At 37.1% G+C, this 21,513-nt stretch overlaps 1 protein-coding gene across 1 annotated transcript in view; it reads right to left on the bottom strand.

Annotated features, from left to right (window-relative positions):
- The window catches only part of PRKAR2B (protein kinase, cAMP-dependent, regulatory, type II, beta), an 89,494-nt gene that overhangs the window by 27,968 nt on the left and 40,013 nt on the right, over positions 1-21,513 (bottom strand). Inside the window, exons 3-4 of the mRNA XM_008568054.1 lie at positions 7,245-7,297; positions 2,513-2,596 (exon numbers count right to left, since the gene is read on the bottom strand). Of these exons, the coding sequence (XP_008566276.1) occupies positions 2,513-2,596; positions 7,245-7,297 (137 nt within the window). The remainder of the gene's footprint in view (positions 1-2,512; positions 2,597-7,244; positions 7,298-21,513) is intronic.

Here is a 21,513-nt window from a genome sequence, read left to right on the forward strand (position 1 = left end):
AGAATAGGCAACATCCCAAGAAAATATAACTAGCAACTATTTCACTTATGCATGTTTATCACTTAGTGGATAGACACCAAGGTATCACTGCTTAGTCACTGACAAACCATTAAAATACTGGGTCATTGAAGAGGAAAGTATGCAAACAAAATAATATATGGCAGTAACAAAATACTCAACTTGAACACTTTCACATCTAGCTCTAGTTCTTGGTACTCAAAGTATGTTGTGGGCCAACAGCATCAACATTACCTGGGAGTTTGTGAGAAACGCAGACTTTCAAGCTCTACTCCAGACCTATGGAATTAGAATCTGCATTTTAATAGATTCCCTAGTGATATATAGGCATATTAAAGCTTGAGAATTACTCTTTGTGGTGACCTCTGAAATTCTCCCATGTAAAGTTCTAACTGAAAAATAGAGAATTCTTGATTGAAGCCTACCTCTAAGTATAAAACTAAGGATTAATTTTACAGCTGTCTTCTGTGTGAATTTGGAGCAAAAGAATGAAATACAGAATTGGTCCTTGCCTTAGAGAACATCTGATTCACAGGCTGGCTTCAAAGCAGCTCAGGGATTGAACCACGTCTTCGTGTCCTCAGCACTGACTACCACTGCTGGTACAGTGACAGTTCTCAGTAAATGTGGTAGGCATGAACGGAGTGAATAAATTTGGACAGACAAAGACATATCAGGGCCATTTTGAACAGGTGAAATCACATCATGAGAGTGAAACTATATTTAAGGGTTTGGTATAACTTTTAATAAGACGAGATAAATACCATTATTTTATTACAAATAACAAATACAGGCAAAAATATTATTATTAAATATGCAACACCTAGATTAACATAAAAGGGTAATTCAAAGCATTCTTGTTAAAACAAGAATGTCCCATGTCTTCTTTTTGAGAGCCTGGTATGTGTAGAGAGGCTTGAGTGGCATCTGCTACCTAAAGAGTAACATAAAGATGGAAAAAACATAGTTCCTGCCCTCAAGAAGGATGGATGAAGTGACTGGTGGATCTGTGGTATAGTCAATTCAGGCTGTAAGAGCCAGTAATCTGGACTCAGAGATGGACATGCAAACTTAATGTGTGGTTCTAAAACAAGATCTCCAAAGTCACAACATAATTTGTGTTCCTGAAGGACATGATATAAACATAATTGGTATTAGAAACAAAGGAGATTTTTAAATATTTCAAGGTATAAATATGACCCAGTATAGAAGAACTGGTATGACACAGTACCTTAATCTTTATAAAAAATGTCCTTTTTAACCTTATCTTGGGACTGGCCAGTTAGCTCACTTGGTTAGAGCATGGTGCTGACAACACCCATGTCAAGGGTTCAGACCCTCATACCAGCCAGCCACAAAAAAACACAAAAAACCACTTTATCATCTTTAAAAGAGTGGGTCTTGATTTAATGCTTTCTCCTCTAGGGCATCAATCTTAAAACTAGAAGATGCTGAGTTTAACAAAAAAAAAAAATAATTGAGGTAAGTTACACAAGTTGACTCAGTTTCCACATTTGGCACTTGGCAGCTGGGGTTCTTTCCTACATGACTAATAATGAATAAGCATAATCTGTGTTGAAGGAAGCAGAACATTTAAGTCACAGTGCAACACATGCTCACTCATACTGAGAATGGGTATTCCATAAGCACCAAAACCAAAGACTAAAGATTTCAAAATCCTTACAAAGAACAAAAATCCCCCCCACTTTAATGCTACGTAAAATGTTCCTTTTAAAATACAAGGGGGTCTTTAGAAAGTTCACAGAAAGATTCATATTATCTTTTAATTCTATTTTTCCACCAACCTTTTGAAGTACCCTTATACATGTAATATAGACGTTATAAACATTGAAATATAATTATTATTACTGGCCATTGAGAGAGACAATTGTCCTTGGGCCCTGAGCATCACTGCATATTCCTGGTGGGTGCACGAAGAATGCAGAGGTCCTAGCCTCTCTTTATCTGGGCCATTTCTCAGGCTGTGTTTGCAGCAAGTAACTTTGAGGGATGAGATAATGTCTTCCCTCAACAAACAGCCCAAGCTTATTACTCCTGGCTCCAACAGAAGTGTATCCCCCAAATTTGATATTACTCTCCTCTAGCACAAGCCACTGCCTATGCAGGCATCCAGGATGGGGCCTTTGCCATCACCCCAGGGTGATATGAGCTTGTAAAAAAGATAAAATGCAAGACCCTGCATAGTTCTTGATATTGGCATTGAAAAAAGCCATTTCTTTTTTTTTTTTTCTCCCCCAAAAGGGTTTGAGTGAGCAGATTTATTAGGGAGAAGCCAGAAGGGCAGGGGAAGTTGCGCAGACAGGTCGTCTGAGCTGGAGTCAGTCTCAGTCTGGTTTTGTTTGTTTGTTTGTTTGTTTTGGGGGGGGTTGGCATCTGGCCACGGGGATTCAAACACTGGTGTTATAACACTGTACTCTAACCAACTGAGCTAATAACCAGCCAGCCCCATTTCTATTATTAAGATTTATCTTACCGGATCCAGGTTCTTAAACAGCAAGATGTCTTTGCAAGCCTCTTGTAGTCTATTTCTTTGATCATCAGTTTTCGGATGTATAATCTAAAAAGACACCAAATTAAAAACACAAAAACAAACACATTAGTAAGTACCATCTCACTCATAAGATAAAAATCTCCTAACAAAAAACAATAGGGATGTTAGAAAGAAGAATTGTTAGTGCTCAAGTTTACTTTAAGTTAGTGCTGAGATTTACTTTAGGTTACTAGTAACTAACCATCAGCCCACTAACTAAAGTAATAGAACCTGTCTCAATGGTATACATTGATCAATATAGCACTTCAGTGTTTTTCAAGAGTGTTTTCCCCCAGGTTAGCAAGTTCATTGTATAGAGGTCTTCACTGGCTAAAAGACTCCAAAGCTCCCAGCCGATGGGGACACATACAAAAGGACAACAGGTTATGATAGCTACACTGAAAATCTAGAGACTGCCTTTATTCTGTTTCTACTGAGCTTAATACTCTTTCAGGATGTAGCTTTTTTCCTTTACAACTTGATAAAAGTCTCTAGAAGCAAGTAAATTCTCAAATGTATTAGATGTTAAAGAAATGTCTTTAACTGCCCCCACAGTGAGTAAGTGATTTTTAGAAGAAGGGAGCAAGCAACCATGCACTGCCACTCTGAAAGAGAGAGAGAGAGAGAGAGAGAGGAGAGAGAGAGAGAGAGAGAGAGAGAATGAATCCAAGGAGTGGCAGTGCACTCATTTTAGAGTGAACTCAAAGAAAATTAGTGTACTATATCCTCACTAAACTTTCATTCTAGGAGGGTGAAGATTGGCAGGATGCCCTCTGTTAAGTATGACTTGCCAACTCTCCAGAGTCCTTTTTGACTAGCAGAAGGCTCAATTGACTTGAACCAAAAGTTCCATTCTCCTGTGAATGTTGATAGTTTCTAATTATAAAAATAAGTTAGAGGTAGGAGACAGCCCAAAAAGCAGCAGACATGGAGTTGGTTTCCTGGAGACCTACACGCCACCTTTTCCTATTCTCATGTGCACTCAACAGTGACCATGGGAGCCTACGGACAGAAGCCTCACCTTTTCAGTCAACTGGCTGCACCACCAGAGTAACCAGAATCAGGCAGCTGTGGGTTTTGTACCCACAAATACATCTAAACTCACAATGGGAAATTTCAATCGGCATTTTAAACCATTATCAGATGGCTAAAAATTAATGAAAATCATGAGCCCAAGAAGAACTGAGGAAATTTACAGTACATGTGCACTATTTCTATGTAAACTACTTATATATACTATTTATATGTATTATCTATACACTACATGAAAGAACATTAGCTTGTGAGAGAAGTCATTACATTTTGTCTCCTAAGGGTAACGTACATGTAAGCCTTTGTTTACTCTCTGACCAATATTCATCTCAAACCAGATTCTGAGATGACACATGAACACAGAAAAAGCAGATCCTGGTGCCTACTGACTCACGGCCATACAAGAAACCTTTAAAATGTAGATATTTACTAAATCACATCAACCAAAATTCACTTCTTCCTACTTCAAATAAAAAAGGCTAACACAATAAAACAAAACAAAAAGGGTTTTCTTACCTCACAAAATCCATCTAGAACTTCAAACCGAGGTAATCATAAATGTCTCCCTGCTGACAAGCTCCATCCTCAAAGAGAGAAGGCTGGGGCTGTCATGTCACCAGTCACCATCATGTGTCTGCTTTACTCTTGTCAATTTGAGTCCCCCTTGCCCATTCACTTCCTAAGAAGCCCTCACACTCAAGCCCAGCTTTTCTCTCTTCTCTCTCTTCCCTCCTCCTTCTGTTCTAGTCAATTAACACTTCTAGACTATCTTTGTTTCTCAATCCTTACCCACTGCTGTTGTCTACAGCTCTCTGTCTCCCTTTTTCCCTCTGCTCCCTCCCCTGCCATCACTCCTCAGCACCCAAACCTCCCAGTAAAATGCCACTCTTGGTCCTGCAAAGCAAATAGTCAGAAATCGGGTGCAATCTCCCACCTGCTCAGAAGATGCTCTCCCACTTTTAAGACTCACTTTTTCCTGTTGGCTTGGCATTGTCCTTCATAAGAGATCTGTCTCTGGATTGCTAAGCTTCGGCAATATACCCAAAGTGTGATTTTTATTATACTGGAAGCCACTTTGTTTTTAATTAAAATTTATTTCTGCCACTCTGACCAGGAGCAGGCAGATTTGGTGATTATAGACAGTCCCAAAAGTAATACAAACTGTCCAAATGAAATGTTACTTTATCAATATACAGTATACATTTTCCTCACAGACATTTTCCACTATCTGCCTAGATCTAATTAATTTTTAAATCTGTAATAATCATTTCCAGGGGCTATGGTGCAATTTGCCTTATAGCTTCTAAGACCAAAAAAAGTACAGTTTTTAGTAACATGTTTAGAGGAGAGAATATTCAACCTAATTGAGAACCTAAGCACTTTATTATAAACATCAACATACAATTAATACACAAATTATTTTTTAAAAAACTATTAGAATACCTTAAATACGTGTTACAGGGGCAACTCTTGGGGTGAATGACCAACCCACAAAGATTCCTCTCTCTCTAGGAACTGCCCTTATTAACAGAGATGGTTCCCAAATACTCAAGTCTGAACTTTTTGACCCTGCCCCCACCTGGCCAAAGCTGGGTCTGTCAGAAACTTACTGGAAACTGGAATTTTGAACAGAGACACACAGAAATAAAGAAAGATTGTTACCTGAGTCCCTTCCAGATTTAATATTCTAAGTCCCGGACCCTTGCTGTTGAAGGGCCCAGCAGGTGGGCTGGCTCCTGCCTGCTAGTTACAGCTTGGCCTTTGAACTCTTTCTGGAATTCCGTAAGATCTCCAAGCATTGTCCAATAATCTCTCCCTAGTATTTTCTTTTCAGGGGTATCTCAATGTGATTGGGTTCTTTTATACAGCCAAATGAATCTTAACTGGTATAGCCTCCCCAACAAAACTGTTAGAAATCAGTTGAAGTGAACTAGCCGAAACACTTTACCTATCTCATGGATTACATGGTAGATAAAATTCCACTCACGGCCTAACAATCCTTGAGTCAATGAGATACTGTATATTGTTTTCAAACTATACTGTTAAATATTCTTTAAGTTAGCTTTTTACTAATTTAAACTAGCTTACCAAACTCATCTCAATTGCTAACTTTTATCATATACATTAATACACAAATATAAAGAATACTTATAGTCTTCAAATGTCACCCATTGTTGTTTCTGTTAGATACATAAATAAAGTATATGACAGGCAAGGACTAGTTTTTCAGACTGCGAGTAGTAACAGCATGCCGTGGATAAATAAAAATATCTTGATCCTAAGGCCACATAATTTCCAGGCTGGGATTTGTGGACACCATTAAAATAATTTAAGTTCTGGTACTGAGAAATGAATTCCCTCAACCCTCATGCTGAGAATCCCTATAGGTACAGGAGTAAAATGGGACTTCAAGATCTGCATTAAAAGGCTCCTGATCTTTCTGCCACTGGATTTTACATACATTTCAGGGAGCTTAATGATGTAATGACGTAGGGATGTAGTACCTGCTTTTCCACATTAAAAATCAATCTTATTGAAGTATTTTTCAGAGCTACGGAAATAGGTTTTTGTTTTTGTTTATACTTTATAAGGCCAAAGAGACAAGGGAGACTTTTGCAAAGTACATACTTAAAAAAGAAAAAAAGTATAATATTATTTTCCATTTCCAGGCACAGTAATCTCTTATTTAGTTTTCTTTCTACTGAATAAATAATAGGAGAACTGAGCTAAAGGACACTGTTTAAAAACTGCTTCAGGGCCGGCTCGGTGGCGCACGCTTGGGAGCGTGGCGGCGCTCCCGCCGAGGGTTCGGATCCCACATACAGACTGGTTCCCGCTCACTGGCTGAGCGAGGTGCGGGTGCAACACCGAGGGTTGCGATCCCGTTGCTGGTCCCGGTCCGGTACGGGTGCGACACTGAGGGTTGCGATCCGTTGCCAGACACGAAAAAAGACAAAAAAAAAAAAAAAAAAAAAACTGCTTCAAACAACGCTGGACAAATTCTTACAAAAACATCAGGGCCTCCAAGAATCAGTTGCTAAGCAAACTCCCAAGACTCATAGATTTTGGGGCTGGCGAGTTAGCACCATTGGTTGGAGTGCAGTGTTATACACCAAGGACAAGAGTTTGGATACCCATATCAGCCAGCCACCAAAAAAAGAAAAAGACTCATAGATTTTAAAAAGTAATAACTGCTATACTGACATTTTAGATGTAATTTTATTGTGATTTGTTTGTTTCAGGATAAACTTCTGTTGTTATAAATTAATAAGAGCAGAAGGTTTTTCCCAATATTTTTCTTTACTAGAAACACTAAGGAAATTGACATTATTACTATGGGAAAGATAGCTGAAAATATTTTTATCACCAGGATATATTTCGCAAAAGAAAGAAAACTACAACTGCAATGAGCGCATATGTTCATCTTTCCTTTTATTCAAAGAGAGATACTCTTTGAATAAAAGTAATTCCACAGAACTTGACATGGAAGTAGGCTATCAAAGACTAGGAAAAGAAATAGCCAAAATAATTCCATTATGTCTCCCATTAACGTGTATGCCTGTTAAGATCTTTTCTACTATTATTTTCCTTATATAATACAAGTGTAATAATTTAAAATTAATTCATTCAGTAAAATACATACCCTGGACTCTGCATCATCTTCTTCTTCATCAGGATTGTAAGCTTCTGCACATACTATAAATATAAAAATTGACATTTTAAAGATTCTTTCATCTTTCATCAAAAAACAATAAACATATCTTTAATGAACAAAAAGAGTAACATCGTTTAAAAAACCATTAATTCACCTTATCCAGGGACAGATGTCTACCTTCTCAAATTGGTTCCATACTGCAATTATAAGGAATTTCTTTAAATATAAAACTGTATTTTAAGACATCAACAATTGTTTTTTGCTATCTCCTATGCAGGGAAACATAGTTCAAAACCCTTCATCTAGAAATGCAGAAGATCAAAAAATTACCTAAAAGAACAGAAACTCCCAAAAAGTCTAAGTCTGCCATGAAATGATCACTTTAATCATATGAGTAATGTTCATAAATTATCCATACTCCAATCTTCCAGGAAGAAATACCATTAACATTTTACATATTGCCTTCCAGTCTTTTTGTGAGTTGTTTTTATTGCATATGCAACTTTAAAGCCTGCTTTGTTCATTTAACATTATAAGAATTTTGCGTGTTACCAGAAACATTATATAAACATTGTTTTTAAGGACTACAAATTATTTATCATAAGCTAGAGTTAATTACCTCCCTAATGCTGAACATTTAGCTGGCTTTTATTAAAACAACTTTGCACTAAAAATCTTCATGCATAAATATTTGTCTACATTTCAGATTGTGCTATAGGCATTATTCCCAAATGTTATTTCGAAGGAGTAAAAGATATGACAATTTTTAAGGCATATTCATAACCATGTTTTTTTCCCAGAGGGGCTGTACCTGTAAAAAGGCTCCTCTAACTTTACAACAGAATTGGATGTTATTGCTTAGAATCTTTTCCAATTTAAATGAAGAAAGGATTTTAATTTTAAAAAATTATTAAATTTGAATAATTTCAAATGTTTACAGGCTGACTATCTTTCCTCCTTTGCCCTTATATATGGGGAATACTTGGTTTTCTTTTTTTGTACCAGCCAGAAAAAAAAGGCTTTCTTTTTGACTTAAACCAGTTTCTTAATACCACTTTGTCATACTACTCAAAAACATTTATATCCAATTTACTCTTCAATAAGAATTACAAAGTTCTTAGAGATTATGCATGCTTGTTTATTTTTAATGTAATGACATCTATCAGGGAAGAAAATTACACAATGTGATTTAAACCCAACATTAAACATCACAAAAGTACCACTGCTTTTGAGCTTGGAAATCCTTTGCAAAACTAAAAATGTGTTACTTCCCTTTTCTTTCAGTTTTTTAAAGGTAGATCTTTTTACATTTACTATTTAATTCATATGGAGTTTATTCTGGCATAGATACAGAAATTTAAAGAACAAAGAATAGATGGAGGGCTGACGAATGTCTTCCCAGGGGCCTCAAGATCACATCCAGAGTATTATCATCATCACAACCACTACTGGCATTATTATTATAAAACCTGATGTTAGCTTTCTTTTCTCCGGGCGCTGCTCTATACACCAAGACTAGTGGTTCTTAACCAGGTCCACCTCTGCCCTCCATAGAGTATATTTAGCAATGTTTGGAGACATTTTCATTGTTACAACTATGGGGGGCAAGGGGGAGGGTTATGACCTCCTGTGGGTACAGGCCAGAAATACTGCTAAACATCTTACAATGAACAGGACGGCCACCCCACCTCCCACCCCCAGAGAATTATTTGGCCGAAAATGTCAATAGTACTAAGGCTGCAAAACCATGACCTAGTGTACATTATCTCATTCAATCTCACAACGATCTTAAGGTAGGTGTTAAAGTCAGCATATGACAGATGAAAAGATCAGGGCACAGAGAGGCCAGGATCATACATCATGGTAAGCAACAGGACTTAAATTTGATCCCAGGATTGTCTGACTGTCATGACTCCAAAGCCCTTGCTCTTAACACTGTTCTACACTTGATTGCTTTGGTGACTTTACCAGCACGTGCCTGGACTTCAGCATTCTGTCTCAGAAATCTAACAGAAGCAGACTCCTCAGGGACAGGCTCACATTAAAGAACCTCACTGATGCATATAACCAGAGTACCAACTTACTAACTAACTTCCTGAATAAAGTATGGGGTCAGCATGGCCAGCCAGTTCTCTCCCTGTAGGAAAACTACAAAAGAAATCAAATTACAGTTAAAAGGTTGCTTAGTGGGCAGGAAATGGGAAGGAAGAGAATTTCTCAAATAAACTGGAATGTTTAATGGCATCATGCTGGACAGCCTGAGGTATCTGCATACACAATACAGATGGTCCTGCTAATGTGGCTGGGACACTTTAACTGTGTTGGCTGCAACTCTCCACAGAGCACGAGGACATCTATTTCCAAAGCTTTGCTCTGTAACTTTCTGAATCCATGGATGATCAACCTCAATCAACCTCATCATGACTCCATAGGCAGGACTGCTGCATAATTTGTAGGGCCCAGTGCACAGAGAAAATATAGGCCTCATATTCAAACATTAAGACTTTCCAGAGGGCAGCAACAGCACAGCATTAAACCAAACTCAGGGCCCTCAGGAGTATGGGGCCCATGAAGCTGGCCCTGTTCATAGGATCAAAACATTCAACAAGCTGACATAGTACATAAGATATTTTGTGCCTTAGATTTGATTTACTTACACACACACACACACACACACACACACACACACACACACACACATCCTCTGACCCACTAGTGTTAATCTTAAATTTTAATTCACAGAAGGCAACCTTAATCCTCTAAATTCTAAATTTCTAGCCCCTAAGACCTGACTAAAAATCATTTGGGGGCCGGCCCGGTGGCGCACTGCTGCAGTGCGCCACTTTGGAGCGCAGCGGCGCTCCCGCCGAGGGTTCGGATCCCACATACAGACCGGTTCCCGCTCACTGGCTGAGCGAGGTGCAGGCGCGACGCCGAGGTTTGCGATCCCGTTGCCGGTCCCGGTCCGGTACGGGCGCGACACTGAGGGTTGTGATCCGTTGCCGGACACGAAAAAAGACAAAAAAATAAATAAATAAAAATCATTTGGAATAAGAATCCATTGTTTTACCAAATAGCATATCAACTGTCCCAGTATTATTTATTACTTCCCTTTTGATTTGTGATACCTACTTCATCACACAGTACGTTTGTTTGTTTGTTTGTTTCTGGGCTATCTGTTTCATTGAGCTATTTACTGTGCCAATATTACAAGGATTTAGTTTTTGTTTATGTTGCACATGTTTCACTAGATTAGAATTCATCTGCCACCACCTCTTACAGCCAAATCAAATAAAGTACCTGCAGTTTTGTAAAGTTGCCTGGTGCCTTACAGCTACTTATTGTTACTTGAACTGTTTTCCTTAATTGGAATTCCCTCCATTCTCCTTTCCAAGCCATCTCTTCTCTCCAGACCCAACCAGAAAGTCAGATCAAGAATCACTTCTTAGGGGCTGGCCGGTTAGCTCGGTTGACTAGAGTGATGCTGAAAACACCAAGGTCCAGGATTCAATCCCCGTACCAGCCAGCCACCAAAAATAAAAGGAAAGACCACATCTTGACCTCTCACCTACACAGAGCTAATTTAGGAAATTCCACTTCTGTGCTCATCCTCTGCACTCTCCCAATATAGCAGGAAGAGCTAATTATTATCACTTATCATACTATACTCTTCCAATGATATTATGTTGTTTGCCTTTCTAGGCTGGGACTTGCAGCCCTTCAGGGACTGTGTGCTCTTGTTCATCTCTGTATTTCCCTAGCACTGATCTGGCACAATGCCCAGCTCAGTGCACATTCTTTTGAATAAGTGACGACTGGGTGACAAACAAACAAGCTTGCAAGGTCCTTGAGAGCAGAGATGGTGTCTCTTTTTAATATCGCACAATAGTGTACCTGTATTATAGATTCTCAAGCAAATACATGTTGAATGAATGAATAAAAAGTTGTTCTATGTTAAAACATCCTACACTATTTGTCCAAGAAATGGGGACAGAGAGGCTGAGTGAAAATGAGGGCTTTTTGTCTTATTCACCAAAAGTTCTGGCACAGAGATTAGGAGTTCAGTAAATATTTGTGCAAATCAATGAATAAAAGGCTCTGTGCTTGAACGGCCACTCACACCAAAGCCTGAAGATAACTTGTACTGCCTCATATTCTTTCTGAAATGTATTTGTCCCATACCTCCTAGGCAATCTGAAACTTAGCTTCAAAGTATACACTTCATTCTTTGGCCATTAAACAGTGGTGAGGAACAGAGCCTTATTCTTTGAACAAACCCTACATTCAGGTTTCCCTGTTATGTTGTGCACATACATATTCAGATACTACACTGGTTGTTTAGAATGGTCCAAGATTTTAAGCAAATTCCCACACTGCAGACAGAATAATGTGCATTGGTGTAGCCAGACAACAGTCACAGGTTGCAGGACAAAACAGGAAAATAACTATATTGACTCTGCATCTTGTGAAGCTTGGCCTTCAATATTTTCACGGACTTTATACATGGTGTGGTAGACAAGGGATTATACCCAGTCCCAGGGTTTTTAACCAAGAGTTCCCTATATTTTGTTGTTAATGTTTGCAAATCAGTACAGTCAAAACAACTCTGCAGTAGCGAGTACACACAATATTAGCATTCTGGCTAACAAAGAATAAAGGAGCCAGAATCAGTTCCACGAGCCACTGGGTCCTCAGCTCTGACACCAAGTCTTGCACACTGTATACCCTCAATAAATATTTGCTGAAGGATTAAAAGGCAAATATGGCTGTACAGAAAGACTGTGTGGTTTAGAGGCCTTCAATATAGAAAAAAATGAATTTCTATAAGATGCATAAAAGCCAATTTTTCAATGTTCTCAATACACTAACATTTTAGCATACTTATTTAAATAATAATCGGCTTAAAATAAAGCTGTTATAAAAGCACAGGTGTGTTAGACAACAGAGTTCTAACTTAATATAGTTAAACTTAGCTTATTGAAGTGGAAATGCCCTCCTCCTACGAATGGAAAAAAAATTACCTCTTACAAATATTAGTTCAAGGCATGCATTCTCAACCAAAAAAAACTTGGTTCTCAGGGGGCAAAAAACTGGCAGTAATCCCCCCTTATTTGTGGGGATACATTCCAAGACCCCCAGTGGATGTCTGAAACTGTGATAGTACCAAACCCTACATATACTACGTTTTTTCCTATAAATACATACTTATGACAAAGGTTAATTTATAAATCAGGCACAGTAAAAGATTAACAATAACTAATAATAGAATAGAGCAATTATAACAATATATTGTAATAAAAGTTACGTGAATATGATTTCTTTCTCTCGCTCTCAAAATATCCTATTGTACTGTACTCACCCTTCTTCTTGTGATCTGTGGATCTGAGGACTGAGGGGCTACAAAGTAACTAGCGGGTGGAAGTGTATACATCGTGGACATGGTGGCCAAAGGGATGGTTCACATCCCAGCAAGATTTCATTACACTGCTCAGAACAGTGTGCAAGTGAAAACTTACGAATTGCTGTATTCTTTTAATTTAAATTTTTTTTAAAATTTCTGGACTATGAGTTGGGATGAATTGTTTATTTCTGGAATTTTCCATGTAATATTTTCGGACTGCATTTGACCATGGCTAACTGAAACCAGGAAAAGCAAAACCACAGATAAGGGGGGAAGGGAACTACTATATTTTTTTTTGTATAAAGCACAAGTATACATTCAATACATAAACAATTATACAGTAGATCTGTGGCAGCAAAATCTCATTGGGAGCAATTAAGGGGAAAAAAGTCTAAAAAGACTCAGGGCAGGTGGGAGTGATAATAAAAAGATTGAGAAACACAGATATAAGGATATAATAGTTATCGCCAAGTAAGAGGAAGAGGCACAATGCCACTTTAATAGGCTTCCCCCTCTCCTATTCATTCACATTTCTGCTCAGGAAATTTGGTATATATCTGTTCTCATCCACTAGTAATAATCTGAAAGTTGAATTCACAGAGCAAAGGCATTTGGAGAACATTACCAAAATACAGAAGTTCACATTTTGATCCCAAATCACATTCAAGCAAAAGACCCCACAGGGAAGACTTATTGATTCATTCAAAAATTATTTTAAAGAATAAAGGATGATGCAATACACACACACGTATACATACTCTTTTGTTATTATATGAGGGTACTTCAAAAAGTTCACAGAAAAATAAGAGTTAAAAGATAGGGGCTAGCCAGTTAGCTCAAATGGTTAGAGTGTGGTGCTGATAACACCAAGGTATCGGGTTTGATCCCTGTACTGGCTAGTAGCCAAAAAAAAAAAAAAAAAAAAAAGATAATACAAATTTTCCATGAACATTTTGAAGTACCCTCATACATTATAAATAATGTATAACTTGTTTTGTCTATATATTTTATACTACTTTAAATGTTATATATAAATACTTACAATATATAAAACATTTATAGAAATGTTTAGCCTAGAAAGCAAGACAGAAGTAGAATGATCACGAGATCATAACATTAGTGGGAAAATGAAGGTATGTGTACAAACTGCTGTAGAAGCACAGAAGAGAATGGAGCAACCAGCTGCTCAAAGGATAGAAAAAGACAGTAAAGGAGATTCCCAAAATAACAGTTAGTAAGGAATAGGAAGAAGCTTACTGAGAAAAGAAGAGATTGTTTTGTTCCCTGCTGTATGCCTAGCACCCAGAACAGTGATGGCACACAGTAAATGTTAACAAAAACGGTTGAAGAAATAGTGATTGTAGTTGGTGAAAAATGTCCTATTCTTACCCTCAGATGTACGGAAACCATATATGTCAGGTTAGACTGGCTTTTACAATAATAACAAGCATCCCCAAGTCTCAGTGACTTAAAACAACATAGGTTTATTTCTCACTCACATGACATGTCCACCTCAGGGCAGTGGGTACTCTGCTCAACGTGGTCTTTACTGAGGGCTGCAGGCTGACAGCCTCCACAGTTTGGAACGCCAGCAGTCCCCAGACCAGTGGCAAATTGCTCACTGGTTCCTAAAGTTTCTGCCTGGAAGGAATGTATGTCTCTTCTGCCAAGAAGGAATATATATCATATTTCACTGGGCAAGTGACATGGTCATTCCTAACTTCAAGGAGATGGGTAAGTGCAGTACTACCATGTCCTTCGAAGGTGAGAAAACCAGAATATTGTGAACAGCTATGATGACTGCCAAAGAAACCATCTAATGGCCCTACCCCAATGTTTCTCTCTTTCTCTAGGACTTAGAAGGCAAACAGAGGGAGAATTGAAATCAACCTCACAGTCTACTTAAAAATAGGGGGAAAAAATAAGGTTGTCACGTAACTCTGAACAAAATCATTACAATTTCCTTAAAACTGCATTTCAAATTTTAATTGAACTTTCATTATTTTATGTATAACAATATTTTACTATTTCCTGCATCAAAATATTAAAAGTTATTATAATCTTCCCTGTTATAGCTACATTTCAGCTATAAAAAGAGCAATATAAATGTGTCCTTTACCTATCTTGCAGAAATTTTGGCCTCCTTCATTAGATAGTACTTAAATGAATCTTTAATTCCCAGAAAAGCTGTTTTCATGTCAACATATTTTTTACTATAAAGATTTTGGCCAAGATATTTAACTGTATAGCCCTGTCTTGGTGAAATGATAGTACACACTTTCCACTTACTCTAGGATTTTCTGCTTCTCTCCAAAGTTATCAATACAACACCTTCCAGTTCTTTATAAAACTGTTTTAAACCTTTATTCAGGTAGGTTTGTAAATCATCCCAGACATATAGTGACCAATCCTAAAAAATTTCTATGAATTTTTTCCTGTTATTTCCACTATAAAACATTCTACCATTTCATAAACATTTTAGATATTTTAAGTATTTTACTAAATTGCCATGATTCATTTAAAAACCATTATTTTTGTTGCCCTTTAACAAGAGAAGTATTTAAAATAAAACTAAAAGGTTTCCTAATTCCTTCTCATGTTTTCATATTTCTAAAAACAATTTTCCTCTAAACGTATACTACTCCTCTCTGAGTGATTGCATAATCACTTATGAGTCTTTTTCAACCCACAAATACCATCATGTTCAGGACACTACTGAAATGGGTGTTGCTGAGATACATAAATGAGAAGCAACAGAGAGCTTCAAATAAGAATTTGCTCATCATTTGCTATTTTTCTATTATTAAATCTACAGAAGCCAAAACCATCTGAGATAGGAGGTACTCAGTTTCCATGGGTTCAGGTTTCAAACACACCCCTGTATTTCAAGCCACTCTCCAAGGTCTTAGGCACCTCCTCTGGACCCTCTCCTAGAGGAGTTACTGTTGCTAGTTGGACCTCCTTTCCACACAAAAAGCACAGTAAATTGAGACCTCAGGGGGCTGACTAATGCAAATCCAGTGGCTGGGCATGCTCAGTAGAAAGTGGTTATATAACCCTAATGCCAAACATGCTCAGTAAAGTGGAATTTATATTCATTAGATAGCATGAAATGTATTAGATAGTGAAACTATAAAAGCTGAATACTGGCAGAAGGCGGGGTTGTTGCTCACTTTCCTGGGGCCAACCAGCACTTCGCTTGCTGAGGTGTGTATGCTTTCTCTGGTATTAAACTTACTTTCTGCAAACGGCTGCCCATTCTCTTGAGGCAGGCTGCACTCTGTGTATTTCTTACTTTTGTGCTAAACCTGATGCAGGCTTTGCTCAGTCTCAGGAGCTAGGCCACACCCTCTGTGAAATCTGTATCTCTTATTCGTTGCATTAAACCTGTTCTCACTTTCTACTGTGATTCTGCCCTTGAATTCTTTCCTGTGGCACAGTCAAGAACCTGGTAAGAGGATGGGGTGGGTTGATGCCAGCTACTGGGCCTCCCCAGACCCCTTCTCCTCTGGCATCACTTTTTTAATCTGTTTCAAAAACAAAAATGCTTCCAAAGGAAAAACTAAACCCTAACAATGTCAGACCCACAGACCTTTGGTAAATGAATTTTTATTCTAGACTTGGGTTCCAAAGTGTTTATTCAGAATAAGGTAAATTGGGCTGGCCAGTTAGCTTACTCAGTTACAGCTGGTGCTGATAACACCAAGCACCAGGGTCAAGGGTTTAAATTCCCATACTGGCCAGCCACCAAAAAAAAAAAGACAAAATAAAGTAAATTTTCTTTAAGAGAGAGTAAAAACTCACAAATCACCAAGAATAAGATAAACAGATACAGTAGAAAGAGCCTGAGGAGTAATTCTGAGAATATATATATATTTGGAAACCGTTAATTTTTTAAAGCCCATGTATACATTTGCTAATCATCAGAATTCCTCCATGATATTCTCCAGAACCATTTAGTAGCAGACAGTAAGTGGATCCATTTGTATTAGAGAACAGTACTACAATAGAAATTATATTTCTACTTTACTGAAAGTGGTCCAGTGAGGATTTCTGAGCATTTTACCTTGTAGATATTATGGGTTTTAAGAAATTAAAACCAAAGAGAAATCAAAAAAGAATCCTGATACTTTGGTTAAAAAGCCAACATACAGCTTCCCAAGAGTTTGTTCAAATGCTGTAATTGTCCAGATAATGTGATCATATCTTGGCACTTTAGCCTGAGACCTTGAATCACATTAAATTGATCTAAATATAAATACTAGATGATAATAAATGGTATAGCCACATTTATTAAAATACAGTTTTCACCTTTAGATATAGTAGAGCTAGAGCTACTTAAAGCTTCTGAATAACTGTATTTATTTACTGATTTTAGTACTAATGTTGCCTAACATATGACAGGATTATAAGAAAAGAAACACTACAGGGATTCTTCTAATTTATTAATAAATTTTCAGAGCAAGTATCTTGTGACCAGACAGTTCTAAAATGGGAAGTCTGGACTTAAACATAGCCAGAATTATGGGAAAATAATTTATCAATTCCTGGCTTCTAAATTTAGTAACAAAACTATCAAATACAAACATTAGGGAAACATCTTACAATCAAGCTTCTCCATGTGATTATCAAAGTAAGACTTTTAATGCTAGTAATTATGATCAAATTGTGATAGAACAATGCATATTAATATCCAAAGACTCAAAATATAGACTGCATATGTACAAAAAATGCAACTCAATCTTGTTTACTATTTTAAGTCAAAAGAAATAGATCCACATAAGTAACCTAACAGGATTTTCTTATCGAGGAAAAGAAAAGCTACGTTTCCATTTTTTAAAGGCGAACTCACCAAACATTTTTCATACATATTTTCTGTGGGTCTAAACCATGCACTTGTCTTGAAAAAAAAAGTCTGATACAGTAGACACCAAAGTCTGTATAGTAATTATTGCTTGGTAGTATGATTATGATGATTCTTATTTTCCTCTTTGTGTCTTCCTAGGTTTTTCTCATTTCATCAAGAATGTACTATGTTTATAATCAGAAAAAAATAATTTTTTAAAGAGAGATAATTGTAAAACTCCCTTAAACATTCACATCTTGAAAACAGAGATAGTTGTAAAATTCCCTGAAACCTTCAAATCTCAAACATAAAAAAAGTTTCTTGCTAAATAATCACACTTTCCTTTAAATGTATCTAATCCCTTTTCAAAATTACTTTTTTAAATTCAGTACTTCCTAAAAACATAGCACCTGCAACTGTCAGAATCAAGGTACTAAAATTTCTTAGAAAATAGTCTTGAAAAATACCTCATTAACAATGCTATGATAAAATGGAAAATTCTGTTTATAATAAGAATAAAAACATTCACACAAAAAGAATACTGCCCTATGTCTACCTCAATCTTGTAATAATACGGCTTCCTCTACAGCTTTAGTACTTAAAAACCATCTTCAGAGGTACAGTACAGAAGACTGAGGAGCATGGTAAATCTCCACCCCAAAAAGCAATGACAAAATTAGACAAAACTGTGAAAAAAAAAAAATCAGGGTTCTGGAAATCAACCAAAGGCATACAATAAATTAAGAAGCATTTATTCATGAAAAACGATTGAGTTAGAACAGTAGGAACCTATGGCATTTCTGTCTGGAGCTACTATCCCCCGGGCCCATCCTGGTCAGCTTAGTAGTTCTGCCAGCTTTGCTGCAAGAGGAGGCTAACTTGATTGAGAGAAAACAAGGGGAGCACAAAAAGCCCAGCTGAGCAGCATAGTTGGTTTCCGCCACCAACGTGACAGACAAGCAGGAATGCCAGAAGCTCAGACAGCCTGAGCTTGTGGTCCTGACTACAGCAAACTAACCAGAAATCTAACAGAAAATGAGGCAGTCATAAAGGGACTGATAAACTCTCCAAGCATCTAGGGCTCCCCGGAAGGCTGTATATGTAGGAGACACTAGACAGAGCCCAAGCCATCCACATATCTCTGACTGTCCATGAGCCTGTGGCACACTCAGAGGAGACATGATATGGCTTGAAAGAAAGTAAAAGCAGAGGTATACTTGAAAACTGCCTGAATTTGAACATGCTTCTGAACTCACGTGAGATCCATCAGCTCAAGGTATGTTTTAACCTTACCTGACCACTAAGTCATGCAGACACAGGGGCCAACCCTGAGAAGCCAGGGTTACAAATAAAAGCAAACAAACGAAAAGCAGAGACATCAACAGCCACATATCATGGCGGGGACAGAGTACAAAGATTTAGCACAGGCAAGTTACTAAAAGAAAAAAACAAAACAAAACACCAGAAACAGTAACCTAGAAAAAGGGGAAATCAGAATCCAGAACTGCTATACTACATAATCTAAAATTTTCAGTTCTCAGCAAACTTATAAGACATGCAAAGAAACAGGAAAGTGTGACTTGTACTCAAGAAAAAAGCAGTCAATAGACACTGTCTCTAACTGGGCCCAGTTGTTGAACTTAGCAAAGATTTCAAAGCCACTACAATAGACATGTTCAAAGAACTAAAGGAAATCATGTTTAATCAATTAAAGTATGCTGACAATGACTCAACAAACAGGGAAATCTCAATAAAGAGATAAAAATTATGAAAAAAATGGAAGTTCCAGAGTTGAAAAGTGTAATAACTGAGGTGAAAATTCACTAGGTCTGCTCAACTGGCTTGAATTGGCGGAAGAAAGAATCAAGGAACAACAAGAAATTATTCGATTTGAAAAATAGAGAGAAATAAAGAAGGAATAAAAAGGACGCCTCAGAGACCTATGAGACATCAAGCACACTAACCTATGTATAATGGCAGCCAGAGACAATGGCCAAAAACTACAAATTTTATTAAAACATTAATCCACAGATCCAAAAAGTTCAATAAACCTCAGAATAAACACAAAGAAATCTATACCTACATACATTTTAGTCAAACTGTTAAAAGTCAAAATGAAAGAAAATCTTCAAAGCAGAAGGAGAAAAATGATTTATCTCAAACAGTGGAACAATAAAAAAAAGGGAAGTTAATGACTGACATCTCATCAGAAACAACAGAGGTCAGAGGCAGTGAAATGGTGTACGCAAACTGTCACCCCAGAATTCTACATCTAGCAAAGCTATCCTTTAAAAATGAAAGTAAAATGAACTCATTCCCAGATAAAGAGAGAATTTGTAGCTAGCAGATGTGCCTGACAAGAAATTAAAGGAAGCGTTTCAGGCTAAAAGAAAATGACACCATATATGTAACTCAAATCAACAGGAAGAAATGAAGAGAGCACCAAGGTAATTATTCGACCTGAAGAATGTTAGAAAATATCTGTAAATCATATATATGTAAAGGACTAATATCCAGAATATAAAAAGAACTCCTACTACTCAACAACAGAAAAACAAGCAACCCAATTTAAAAATGGGCACTGGACTTAGATATTTCTCCAAAGAAGATATATACATTGCCAATAAGCACATGAAGAGATGTTCAACATCACTAATCATTAGGGAATACAAATCGAAAGCACAGTGAGACAACACTTCACACTCAGTAGGTTAGCTACTATCAGAAAAAACAGAAATTAAGTGTTGGTAAGGATGTGGAAAAATTAAAACCCTTGCACATTGCTGGCGGGAACGTAAAATGGTGCTGTCACTGTGGAAAACAGTATAGCAGTTCCTCCAAAAATTAAACATAGAATTACCATATGATCCAACAATTCCCAAGAGTTGAAAGCGGAGACTCAAACAGATTTTGTACACTGATGTTCATAGCAGCATTATTCACAAAAGGTGGAAACAATTCAAGACTCCAACAACAGGTGAACAGATTTTAAAAATGTGGTATATACATAAGAGAAAATAATTCAGTTTTAAAAAGGAAGGAAATTCTCACACACGCTACAACATGGATGAACCTTGAAGACATTATGCTAAGTAAAATAAGCAAGTCACAAAGGACAAATGTATGAATCCACTTATATGAGAATACTCATATAAGTACTCATTTGAGTACTCGAGTACTCAAATTCACACAGACAGAAAGTAGACTGGTCACTGCCAGGGCCTAGGGAGCAGAGGTGAGGATGGAATTAAGTATTTAATGAGTACAGAGTTTCAGTTAGTGAAAATGAAAAAGTTCTGTGAAGAGTGGGGATGGTTGCACTACAATGTGAATGTACTTAATGCCACAGAACCATACATTTAAAAATGGTTAATGTGATAAACTTCATGTTATAAATATTAAAAAATCACAATAAAAGTAAATAAAATTTTTAATTTTAAAAATAAATTGTGAGTAAATAGAAAAGTCTATAAACATATGTCTTTGATCTTTTCATAATTTCTCTAAGAGATAGGTTTCATAAAGCAATAATTATAATGCTGAATTGTGGGGCTTATAAGATATAGTCAATAACAGCTGACAGTCTATCTCCATCATTTCCTCCTAGTTGGCACACACTTCAGTAAGGCAGTTTGATCATTAAATGCAGTTATCCTCTTCAATAGATCATCTGCCCTCAGCTGCTTCCTGGATAATGATCAAGATGAAAGGGATGGAGAGGACCATAAAGATCTATTTTGAAACTTTAGGACTCCATCCTGACCATTCCTAGAGATGAAAAAAAAATTCTCCCTGGGGATGGTACATTGGCTAATTTCACCCTCTGACTAAAAAATTTTACTCGTTCCCCACCACATAGAACAAAACCCAAAATCTTACCATGGCTTTCATTTTTCCACGGCTTTCCTCTCCCCCATGATCCAACCCAAACCTTTATTTACAGCCTCTCCTCTTACTATAAAACAATAAAGCTCACATATTTCAAACTGTATTAGACTATTCACTATTCC

This window comes from Galeopterus variegatus, unplaced genomic scaffold, assembly GCF_000696425.1.
Source record: "Galeopterus variegatus unplaced genomic scaffold, G_variegatus-3.0.2 Scaffold370, whole genome shotgun sequence".
Lineage (NCBI taxonomy): Eukaryota > Metazoa > Chordata > Mammalia > Dermoptera > Cynocephalidae > Galeopterus > Galeopterus variegatus.